At 26.9% G+C, this 12,332-nt stretch overlaps 1 protein-coding gene across 1 annotated transcript; it reads right to left on the bottom strand.

Moving 5' to 3' along the window:
• Positions 1-706: 706 nt before the first annotated feature.
• Positions 707-6,199, bottom strand: LOC111305696 (E3 ubiquitin-protein ligase At3g02290-like). Its single transcript, XM_022903426.2, has 5 exons — positions 5,921-6,199; positions 4,940-5,299; positions 3,610-4,030; positions 2,641-2,750; positions 707-1,006 (listed from the first exon to the last, which is right to left on the bottom strand). The coding sequence occupies exons 2-5, from the start codon at positions 5,057-5,059 to the stop codon at positions 980-982; spliced, it is 678 nt and encodes a 225-aa protein (XP_022759161.2). The 5' UTR covers positions 5,060-5,299; positions 5,921-6,199; the 3' UTR covers positions 707-979.
• Positions 6,200-12,332: the final 6,133 nt, after the last annotated feature.

Raw genomic sequence — 12,332 nt, 5'->3', positions numbered from 1 at the left:
CCGTCCATTTTTTTTCTTTAAATATAAACTAGTCGCCTCAGATACTCCACCATGGATAACTTTAATCCCAATTCTTCTGGATCAGAGCAAATAATTAAGAGAAACTGCCGCTGAGAGCATATGATTTTTCCTACTAATCTGTACATCTACTGAACAACATTTTCATTGAACTCTGAAATACACTCTAATATCTTCTTCTAGCTGATTTCGTGATGCCAAACCGGACCTTATCTATTTCATATCTAACTGCCGAAATTATCACAATCTGCATTTGGAAGGAAAGGATAGAATGCCTTCTTAGTTCTTTCCTACATTAAATGGCAAACCATTGCCCGCAAAGTAACAATATCGTAAGAGGAAATGGTCCTGAAGTATCTTTTGTTTTTTTTTTTTTTAAATTACAAGTGAAAAAATTTAAATCTTAAACCCATAAATATCATTTCTAAAAAATGACTAAACTTCAAGTTCCAGAATCAGGAATCTTTGAACATTAAGGACAGTATATGTGGAAGAAATGACAATGTCATTTCTCTTGATTTGACAGAGTAACAATTCCACCAGGGAAACTAAGCTCATGGGGAGAAGTAATCCTCTTTAAATCTTAACATCTCTTTCTTCTCTACCTCCATATTTCCTACATTAATCTTAACCAGGCATATAAAATACCAAAGTAATCATGAATGAAAATTTTGGGATACATCATAGCTTCCTCAGATCCACACTTCTTCCCATTGATAAAGAAACTATTCTCAGAACTTTAGTGAGACTTCCAACAATCATGCATGATTTCTTTTTGCCCACTTAAAAGGTTACAAAGAGAATGAACTTACAATCTTTACACAGAACATTTTGCATATTTACAGTATGTGACAAACACTTTATCCTGCAGTATTCACAATCAACTTTAGATGTCTTTTTTCGGTTCTATGTCTTCTGTTGTTTGCTGGTTTTCATCCACAACAAAACCTTTCAAGCAAGATTAAGTCGTTTCATCGAACACCATAACCTAGAAAAGCAAACAAAACAAATACCAAATTGAGATGAGAAAAGTTTAGGTATCAATAGAGTATACATAGACAACTTTTTTCATTTCTAATGTATTATACTCAATATAAAGCTTTGCAAGTACAAATTTATCATCAGTAGATAAAATGTCAAAGCAACTAGGCTAACAACTGGTAAATTCCAAAAAGAGAAAAGCGAGCCAAAAATATTCAGGGAATAAAATAAATGCTGGAGTTTCCCAAAATGATCTTTAAACTCCATATAATAGCACAGTGTTTAAATTATTTCCTGCCACCTAACCAACAATAAGGCATCGAAATTTACAGTCCTTGCATGCATTGAGAGAAGCAAACAGAGATGGAACACAAAAGACACCCCCCCTCCCACACCACCAATCCTTTTATTATTATTATGTGGAACTCGAATTATTTGATGAGTCGAGGAAAGAAGAGGGAAATAAGAAGTGAATATTATCAGGCTTGATAGCAACTTTGCTTTCTGGCCTTAACATGCACGCTGACCAATTACTGACCTAATTCAAAGTCCAATAATCCCTGCAATACCTCGTATATCTACATAATCAACATCCAGTTAATAACAATTCTTCCCATTCATTTTTTGTTATGACAAATTTTAACATTTCTGCTGCTCGTAAATATATACATATATATATCAAAGAATATCATCTAAACCACAAGGCTCACCAAGCAATATCATTTTTTGAGCCTAAATGCATATACATGTTCAAAAAATTAGTTTATTGAAGACATCAAGATTGGCAGTAGAAACAGATAAAGAAGATAGGAAACCAAGAAGACCACACAGATAACTAGTACCAACAACGAAATAATTGTTTGACCTGGAAACCACCAGGGGCTTGTTTTTGGATAAGCACCCTATAGAGTGCTAAGTAGTTCGTTGAAGGTGGAAAGGACAAACTCATCTTACTATCAACAATTTGTTTGTTATGTTCTCATTTTCATTTTTCTTTTATCTACTTCTACTTGCTTCATGACTAAATTATCTATAAACCAATCTTTTGAGTCAAAGTTCTGACCAAAGAGTGTCATTGATACTTCGAGGATAACTTAGATTATCACTTCAAATAAGCAGAAAGGAAAATGTAAGAATCATGAAAACAAGATAGGAACTTAAATTTCAGTAGTTTCCTTTAAGTTAATTTTACCAGCTAGCTTTTCTTTCCATCACTGTTGTTACAACCAAACAAGAGTAAGAATTTCATCCAAGAAAAGAAGAAATGATATTGTCATTAAACATCTAAGCATGTCAAATCCATTAAACGAGAACTCATTGAAAAGCTACATATACTACAATACAACCATTAATGTGCGTGAGTGTTAGTAAACAAACCAATAAGAACTTGTGGACTTTAAGCACAATGGTTATACAGATATTAGTAAAAGGAGAAAGCAAGACAAGGACTTTGAAAATATATCAAAGGCAAGTTAAAATGCTAATGGTTGTAAACCATGAAGCCTTGAACATCCTAGTAAATTGGAAGCCCCAAAAGAAAAGCAACAGCTGATCAAAGAGGATAAAATGTAAACAACATGGCTGTTGATGGATTATTTATTATCATGGAATTGGAAAAGCTAACTAGTGCAAACAAGTTACCTTTCCACAGACTGGACAGTTTTCACTTCTCTCCATCCATTCATAAATGCAACCAAGATGGAAATGGTGGGAACATTTTGTTACTATCTTGGGATTCTCTGGAGTATATTCTGCACATGAAAAATATCAATTTAAAAAGAAGATTAAAAAAATCTATTAAAAGCCCAACCTAATATGATTCATAATATTATCAATTTCTGATAGCAGTGATTGACTGATTGTTTCTGATACAAATGACATAGTATAAAACCATGCATTGATTGTAAGTTCCCCAATTAAATCAAGGTTTCTTACTAGTCAATCACTATAATCTGGCCCAATTAAAGGTGAAGCATCCAGGTTAGAGAAGCAAGATATAGCAGAAATTTACATTTCAACGCATCCTTCGTCCCTAAATTCTAGCAAAGCTTGGTCAATTCATCCAATCACTGAGGAAACCTTGTTGTTGGGGAAAGAGGAATAAGCAAGTCAATAGTGGCATGCATTTAACTTTGATCACATGAAAAGTGAGAGATTCTAATTTACATAGCTGAGTGCCACAAACATCCAAAGGCAGAGGAACATAGCCCTAATATTCCTCAAAACTATTAAGGCAACAAGTATCCATCGTTCTTTTTTCTTGTTTTGAAGTAAAGAATCTGTTCTTAAATAATCTTGAGGTGAGAAAAATTTCTAATTTTGGTTCAAGAAAGTGTAAACACAAAACATACACAAAACCACACACAATCATACAAATGAATGGTGTTGGAGGTTTGGACCAAAACGCCTGATAATTTAACTGAATACCCTGCCAGGTTCATAAAAAAAAAAAATACACAAGTGGTTAAGAGTCCAAAGTAGTATTGATTCATGCCAAGAAATGCGAGTTGACCACCATTGCAGCATCATAGCAGATTAGCAAGGATCTCCAGTAACAATTTCACAGCATAATATAGTGACTACAACATCATTATTGTCAATAAAGATTACCTTCAAGACATGTTGGACAGACATCCTCCTCTTCTGCTGATGAATAGATGTACCCAATTCCAACCGGTGCTTTTGCTGATGAGAGTTTTTGCGAGGATTTAGAATGTTGCTCTTTTGAGCCTTGTTCACAAGCATTCCATTTGTCTCCCGTACTCAAAGATTCAGAATCTGCATTATCTTCACCTCTTAAAGGTTCTGATTCCTCTTGTGAATGACTTGAACCCTTCTCATGTCTTGAAACAAGAACATCACGTTCTAAGCGGAAATATCTGGTGTCAGCATCATAAGGCAAGGGCCTTGGAGGAGAACGGTACATGTCAGAAAGTGAGTTGTCTAGTGATGTAGAAGAGTTCATAGATGCCGTCCCCTGAATGGATGAAGGGACAGAATGCAATTCCCCTCTTCGGAATAATGTGGTATACTACAATTATAGGGACAAAAGAAAAAACAGAAGGATAAAAATCTAGAACTCCATAACTGAAATAATTTAAGATAAACATTTTCTGATCAATTCTGATACATGTAACATCAAACACAATTCAGGTTAACTTCCTCAACCCTGCTATTAATGAAACACATGCTTCATAGTGTAAACAACAAGTGATCTTAGATTAGTACTTAATGGTCCATAATTGACTTCAGTAGATATCTGTTCAACTAAAAGCCAATATAGGTAAATGCTGATGGAATTTCGTAGATTGAGAACTAGGGTGTGGACGCTATAAGAAGTTTTCACTTGCTCCAAGAACCTATTATACGGATTCCTTAAACAAAACAGCTTTTAGACACTTACACATTAATTAACTTATTCTAGCTCATTGCATAAACACATAAGTAGCTTACAACAGCCCCAAGCACATCATATGACCATATAGGATTTTTTCCTAAGCAAAATTTGTCAATATATTAGCCACTGCAACCTATATTACATTATTTCAGCATTATTTCCTGCACCGATCCTTGTCCCTCCATGACCCTCTGTCAAGGCTTCCAAAAATATATAAGCATGGGACTGAGTAAAAGAGTTCATAAAGGACCTTGCTTGCATTAATAGTAGAGATGATCTTTAGTATAATTAGCTCAATGCTCTAAACAAAATCATTGGGAAAACGATTCACTAATGCCACCCAAATGTGCCACGCAGAGAAAGATAAAAGAGTTAAATTTCCAAAGACAAGTCTAACTTTTGACGATATAACAGTGTCACAAAAGAAATATTCAATAGAACAACCATTTTTATAACTTTAAGTGAGACATGAAAATAATGTGATTTAATGGAATAATACTAGAGTCCAAAACAATGCTTATTACCAAGAATCAGAAAACATACCACGTGTAGGAAATTCTGAACGAAGCAACTAAGGCACACACAGTTTCTATATACATAACTGTTTGGATTCGTATAATCCTCAAAATCCTCAGCATGCAAGCAGCAACAAACAGAACCCATAATATAACTTTTAGGATTTCCCTTTCAGTTAAAACTCTCTACACAACCTCATCAATAAGCTCAACGTTGTAATAATACATATGCATCAAGAACAAAGCTGTCGAAGCTAAAAAAGACAATGAGAGAGGACGCTAAGCCCGCAGAAGTCCCACCACCTCCACGAACCAGTACCCCCTCTCTCTTCTATTTACAAAATGTTGAATGCCTCTGTATAATTTAGCTTAATAGCTCTTTCTTCAGCTGCAAAATGAAAATTAAAAAACTGTGAGTCCATTTTGTGGATAAAATAAACCAAATTGAGTCAACAAAACAATCCTCATAGCTAATTTACAATGCCACTAGTAAAAAGCCAATAGTTTTCCTTTTGACGTAAAAGAAAAAAGATATCCTTTTAAAGAATTGCTTGTCCAATTGTCCATTTTTTTTTCTTACGAAAGCGACAATCATTAAGAATTTGTTAATAATTAGCAAAAGGGTTCTTTCCTTTAATATTAAGAAATAAATATACCAACAAAATAATCAAGAATTAATTTGGTAATCAAGGATTACAGCGAAAATTTAATTCTTTCTTGAACTCAACAGAGAGAAAAAAAAAAATAACACTAAGCCATTAGAAGATTCAAGTTTTCAGCAAAATCAACGCCAAAAAAATCCATCAAAAGGCAAAAGATCAACCCAGAAACAAGCATGGATCAATCAAATATAAGAAACCCATTCTAGATCATCCCAAATAAAAGCCAAAAAATATTAAAGCACAGAATTTGGTCCAAAACATGCACGGATTGAAAAAAAGAAAAACACCCAATTTAGATAATACCAAAACGAAACAATTAAAACATCTTAAACTGATACAAAAATAACCTTGATGGAAATTGAGCTGAGAGAAGTGATAAGAGAGAGATTTTTTATTGGTTTTTCTTTTTTTTAAGGGGGAAAAGTGGAGAGGGACAGGGAAGCTATGAAAGCTCCGAATTTTGGGAAAATATAAAAGAGAAAAGAGAGTTTCGTTTTGCGTTTGAAAGTTTTGTTTGGCGAGAAAAGCTACGAAAGCGCGGAAATTAAGCGAAAGAGGCTTCTTTTCTTTGCTTTTGTCTGCTTTGTTTTGTTTTGTTAGAGTTAATGCAGGGTGGTGGGTGGTGGGATCCATCCAAAATTCCAAATACTTCATTATAAAATTAAATTAAAAAAAAATATTGTTTCTCTACAAAAAAAAAAAAAAAATCACAGTTTATTATGAATTATTTAATTTATATCTTCATAGAAATGTGATCCTCCGATAGGTGTAATTTAGAAATTTGACTCAAATGAAACATATTTTTAGAATATAATAAAATAATTAAAAAAATAAGATATACAATAATCTTTTCATCGCATATGTAAAATTAAAATTTTTCATTATCAATATATTTTTAAAAAATTTTATTTTATTAAAAAAGTATTATTAGAAAAAAAAAACTTTTATTTGAAGTCTTAATATTCTTATAATTGTATTAACTTATATTTGAATTTTTTTGGTACATGAATAACAACCACAATAAAATAGTTTTCAAATATGGATAGTTGGTTTTTGGCCATAAAAATATGGATATTTAGTCTGAATTTTGTACTTTATAAAATTTTTTAATAGCATAGGTTATAATTGTATTAAAATTCAAAAATATTTATTTTATGTCAATGTAAAACCAAGTCAAATAAACAAACTTAAAACAACATATAAATGAAAATTTTTCCATATATTTAAAATTGGATCAAAATAACACAATGAGTAGATTCAAAATTTTTTCCATTACTATAACAATAAGACTTGTTTGGTAATTTATGTGTGAATTCAGAATGGGAAATGTTGGACTTGTTAAAAGAATCTTGTAATATAATTAATGTGTGAATTTAGAATGAGAAATAGTGAAAAAAAGAATCTTGCAATGCAATTTGGAAAATCTTGTGACCATTATATATTGTTATGATTAATTATAAAATTGACTTGGTATTTTCATATGATAAAAAGAAGAGAGAGTGGTAGGGCCTAGGGGTTGGAGATAATCTCGCAAGTTGCAACTTATAGTGCATATTTTAGGTAAGAGTGTTAAAGGTATAGAAAATTCAATTTTTTAATTTTTTGGACACATAAAATTTTAATTTGCCTTTATTGCAGTAGAAAAATATACTTTTTAATGCGATAAAAAGGGTATTCTTAGGTTTTGTTTAGATTTCTATTGTTTAGAAAAAAATTACTTTCTTATTAATCAGATTAATTTTGGGTATCCTAAGATTTTGTTTGATTTTTGATGAATTAGAAAAATTTTTTACTTTTTTATTAATCAGACTAATCTCGTGGGTATAATAAAAAATATATAATCATCATTAATTTAAACATATATTTTTTATAAAATATATTGAACAATATAAATACGTAAATATAAAATTTTTAATTACATAAATATAAAATTTTTAATTTAATCAAAATTCACAAACAAACATGTTATTCAATTCTCATTCTTTTGTTTTGAGCATAGTGAAAAAAAAGTTAGTAAATGTTATTTTAAAAACTATATAATACATATTTTCTCATAAAATAGGTGAAAAAAATGGTACTACAAGTGAGATGTCCAAAATCATGGACGGAATTACATTGGAAGCAGCTACTCCATTGAAATCTTAAAAAAAAAAAAAAAAATTAAGTATATTATGAAATTAGACAATTTTTTTATATTTTTACTTTTTATCCCACTAGATTGGGAAAAGGAAAAAAATATAAATGGGAGGGATTTAAAATTATTATTATAAAGTATAGATGTACTTAGTAGAAAACTAGACTCATTATTTTAAAAGAAAAATGGGGTATTATGGGTAAATATTAATAAATTTTGAATTATAAATAATTATTTTATGTAGGCCTTACCTTCCCTAACTTAAGTTTCTCTTTTCATTTGCAGATATCATATATTTTTAACTTGTGTAAAATACCCATTAATGTTAATATAAAATTGTCCAAATCAAGTATAAAAATATTTGTTAAAAAAGGAATAAAAAGAAAAAAATTAAAGTTACAAAAATCTTATAGTGTAAAATATAGATAATGGGTGAAATAGAACAACAACCAAAATCCCATGCTATAAAAATTCATTTTTAACATATCAAAATGCTTCACTCTCATGTTGTTTTTCTTTTATATTGATAATGTGTAGGGTGTTTATTTAATATTATTTAAAATTTTAATGATACATATTTAGTATAAAATAATTATGTAGAAATATAATCTAATAACATGTAATAAAATTTTTTATAAAAAAACTAGCATCAATTTTTAAATTATTAAAAAGTTAATATATATATATATGAGAAAGTAGCATGTTGTTTATGCCTTATAAATTATAGAGAAATTAAATTATAATTTTATTTAAATTAATTAAAGACAAATATTTTAACAAGAGAAAATGAATTTTAGAGAAAATATAAAAAAATCGAATAAAGTTATATATGTTTTAATATTAACAATGAAAAAATTCATACATTTTCTAATTATGAAAATTATTCAACTAAATTATAGAGTATTATTTTCATTTGAAAAATAACAAAATTGTTGTGCTTATGTTTATTTGATATTTAAACTTTTGGTTTTTTCAATATTATAAGTTTTGTTGTATTTGTGTTAATCAATATTTAAACATTTTATACATTTAATATTGTAATAAATATTTCAAATTTTTAATTAAAAATTTGTTTTACATTTAAAAAAAATATTATATTCACATTAAATAAGAAATTTTATGTAAATATATTACATAACAAGTTTGCCTCACTAAGAAAAAATCTTGAATCTGTCCGTATAGAAGATATAAGCCTTGGACACTTCGCAATAAATTATTTTTAAGAGAATCAATCCAAGATTTTTTATCATGTTAAAGATAGTTTTAAACTTTGAAGCATTTCTTATTGAATATTATCAAATAAAAGACCCAATTTAGTTAATGCTAATAAGTATTAACTTATATGACATATTTTTGGTCGAAGTTCATGAAAATTATAGATTTAAAAGAATTTAAACACATAATATAATTTTCATATGAGTTAAATAGATAAGGCTTAGATATTATGGATGAATAAAAAATTTTAAAAATATGAAATGATTGAGTTTTTAAAATATGGGTATTCTATCTTTTGTTAACCAATTGGCTTTATTAATTTGCTGCTATTAATGGTCAAAAACTCCTATTGTTTTAATGAAAACCTTGTTAATTTTAGAGTCAAAGTTGTGCAAATTTGACTACTAATTAAACTTGTTAGGGCACCGTATATATTTGCAAAAGACAAGTACGAAGACTTTAAAAAAGCCAAAATATCATAAAAAAAATCTGACCAGCCTAGATCGATTGGTTAAACTAAGTTTGTTTATAGTAAGATCATAATATATGGATTTTAGTTTAAGGTTATGAGATATCATAATATCTTATTATATATTATGATAAATTATAAGAATAATATAACTTAAAAAAAAAAGATAACAAGTAAATATTAAAAAAATTATACAAATTAATAGGTAAACATTAACAAAAATTATACATAATTTTATTTAATTTATTAATTTAACAAATAAAAAATTATATATTTTTTAATTTTATAATATTAATTTATTTTACAAAATCAACTTAATTAATTACATTTAATAATATATTTTTATACTTTTTTATCATTACATTTAGAATTATTAAAAAAAAATTTTAGTATAAGGTATGTAAAACTCATTTTACATATAATGATATGAATGTTAAAATTATTTTCATCTTTTTACATTAACAATTTTTTTACTTAGATTATTTTAATTTAAAAATATAAATTCTTTTACATTATTAAATTAATTATTTACTTTAATTTTTTTGTTATGCTTTTTTTGCTTTTTGTTTCATTTAAAATTATCATAACTTTTTCTTAAGGTATTATGACATCAAATGATTTCAAATTTATGATTATTTTTATTTTTTTTATTTTTTTATGTTAACACTTATTTTTTTATTTGAAATTACCTTTTATTAATAGTAATAATTTTTACATTACCAATTTAATTATTTACATTATAATAATATATTTTTACACTTGTTTTTATATTTTATTACGTTTAGAATTATCACAACTTTTTTTTTAAGATGTTACAACACTTTTAATACACCTTATACCAAATAATACAAAATTTATAATTATTCTCACATTTTTTATGTAAACAGTTATTTTTTGATTGAATTATTTTTTATTTATAATAATAATTCTTTTATATTATCAACTTAATTATTTATGTTAAAATAATATTTTTTTTTACATTTGTTTTTATATTTCATTATGTTTATCACAACTCTTTGTTAAAGTGTTACAATAGTTCTAATCTATTTTAAACCAAATGATACTAATTTTGTGAGTATTCTTACCTTTTATATTATAACTCTTTTAACACATTTTAAATTAGATTATATCAATTTAACGATTATTCTCACCATTTTATGTTAACTCTTAACTTGTTATTTAAAATTATTTTTTATTTGTAATAATAGTTCTATCAACTTAATTATTTATGTTACAATAAATTTTTTTACACTTGTTATTATTTTTCATTACGCTTAGAAGTATTACAATTTTTTTCTTAAATATATTGTGATACTTCTAACCATTTTATGTCAAATAATATCAATTTTACAATTACTCTTACATTTTTTTATGCTATCACTTATTTTTGTTTAGAATTATTAATTATTTATAATAATAATTCTTTTACGTTGCCAAAAAGATGATGTATGTTACAATAACATTTTCTTACACTTATTTTTACTTTTTATTATATTTAAATTTATCACAACTTTTTATTAGGGTATTATGACAATTCTAATATAATTTATATCAAGTGACACAAATTTTACAATTATTCTTACTTTTTTACGTTACAACACATCTAACATACTTTACACCAGATGATTCTAATTTTACAATTACTCTTATTTTTTTACATTAACATTTTTTTTGTTTTATAATTATTTTTTATTTATAATATTAAATTTTTTATATTGTCAACTTAATTATTACGTTATAATAATATCTTTTATACTTATTCTTATCTTTTAATGCATTTATAATTATCATAATTTTTTTTAAAGATATTATGATATTTTTAATATATTTTACGCAAAAAAAACAACCAATTTTACCATTATTCTTTTTTTTTATATGTTAACACCTATCTTTTGGTGTAAGATTATTTTTATTTATAATACTAATATTTTTACACTACCAATTTAATTATTTACGTTTTAATAATATTTTTTTACACTTGTTGTTACTTTTCATTACATTTAAAATTATTACAATATTTTATTAACGTGTAATTATACTTGTAACCATTTTACATCAAATAATACTAATTTTACAATTATTCTCATATTTTTACATTAACTTTTATTCTTTTGGTTTAAAATTATTTTTTTTATTTGTAATAATATTTCTTTTATATTACCAACTTAATTATTTTTGTTACAATAATATCTTTGTATGCCTGTTATTACTTTTTATTTCGTTTATAACTTGCACAACTCTTTATTAGGGTGTTATAGCACTTCTAACTCTTTGTTCACATATGCAATCTCGGCCCTAATCAAATTAATAAAGGTTTATTAAAATGAAGTTCTTGTTATAAATTATGCAAATTTAAATAATCTTAATAAAAAAAAAACACAAATATACCTATTGGTTGTAATATTTTCAATGTACATTACTTTATCCATCCAAGCAGCAATAAATCTCTCTTTATGTTTTGTCAACCATTGATTTTTGACATACTTAGTTGCATCTAGATAGTCTGGTAATCAATTTTTAATGAATTTAGATAACTTTCGTACTCATTTTGGGTAGAAGAGAACACAAGGACACTTCAACCTAGCATGAATGCCTTCCATTTCTTCTTCTGCTAAAAAATTTCTTTTAGTTTGTAAGCACATTTCTTAAGGTATGAAATCTACACAGAAAATTTGTTATGCTTGAAAACACAGTATATATTGCATTCATCGATGCCAAATCTCTGTCAGTAATAATGACATTAGGAAAACTGTAGTTGTCATAGCGCTTAGCCACTATATACACAAATATAATAGAAAATGTCATCTTAGTGGAAGTCACACCAATAATCTCTAATAAAAAGAGATGATATATGTTTGTTTTATAGGTTCAATCCATAATTAAGATACTTGGAATGCATGCAACAAATCTATACTAGTAGGGTGAACTCAAAACAAGTATT

Source organism: Durio zibethinus, chromosome 21 (assembly GCF_047325235.1).
Source record: "Durio zibethinus cultivar Kanyao isolate XHJ-2024 chromosome 21, ASM4732523v1, whole genome shotgun sequence".
Classification (NCBI taxonomy): domain Eukaryota; kingdom Viridiplantae; phylum Streptophyta; class Magnoliopsida; order Malvales; family Malvaceae; genus Durio; species Durio zibethinus.
The sequence above is the reverse complement of the archived record's forward strand: the minus strand, read 5'-3'. Positions and strand labels throughout refer to the sequence as shown.

Bases quoted from the DNA above. Each gene is read 5' to 3' on its own strand.
- LOC111305696 (XM_022903426.2), bottom strand. From the start codon at position 5,059: ATGGGTTCTGTTTGTTGCTGCTTGCATGCTGAGGATTTTGAGGATTAT. The intron at 2,751-3,609 runs GTAATCTTTATT...TTTCATGTGCAG, and splicing joins CTGTCCAACATGTCTTGAAG to AATATACTCCAGAGAATCCC. The intron at 1,007-2,640 runs GTAACTTGTTTG...TTGCTTTTCTAG, and splicing joins ACTGTCCAGTCTGTGGAAAG to GTTATGGTGTTCGATGAAAC.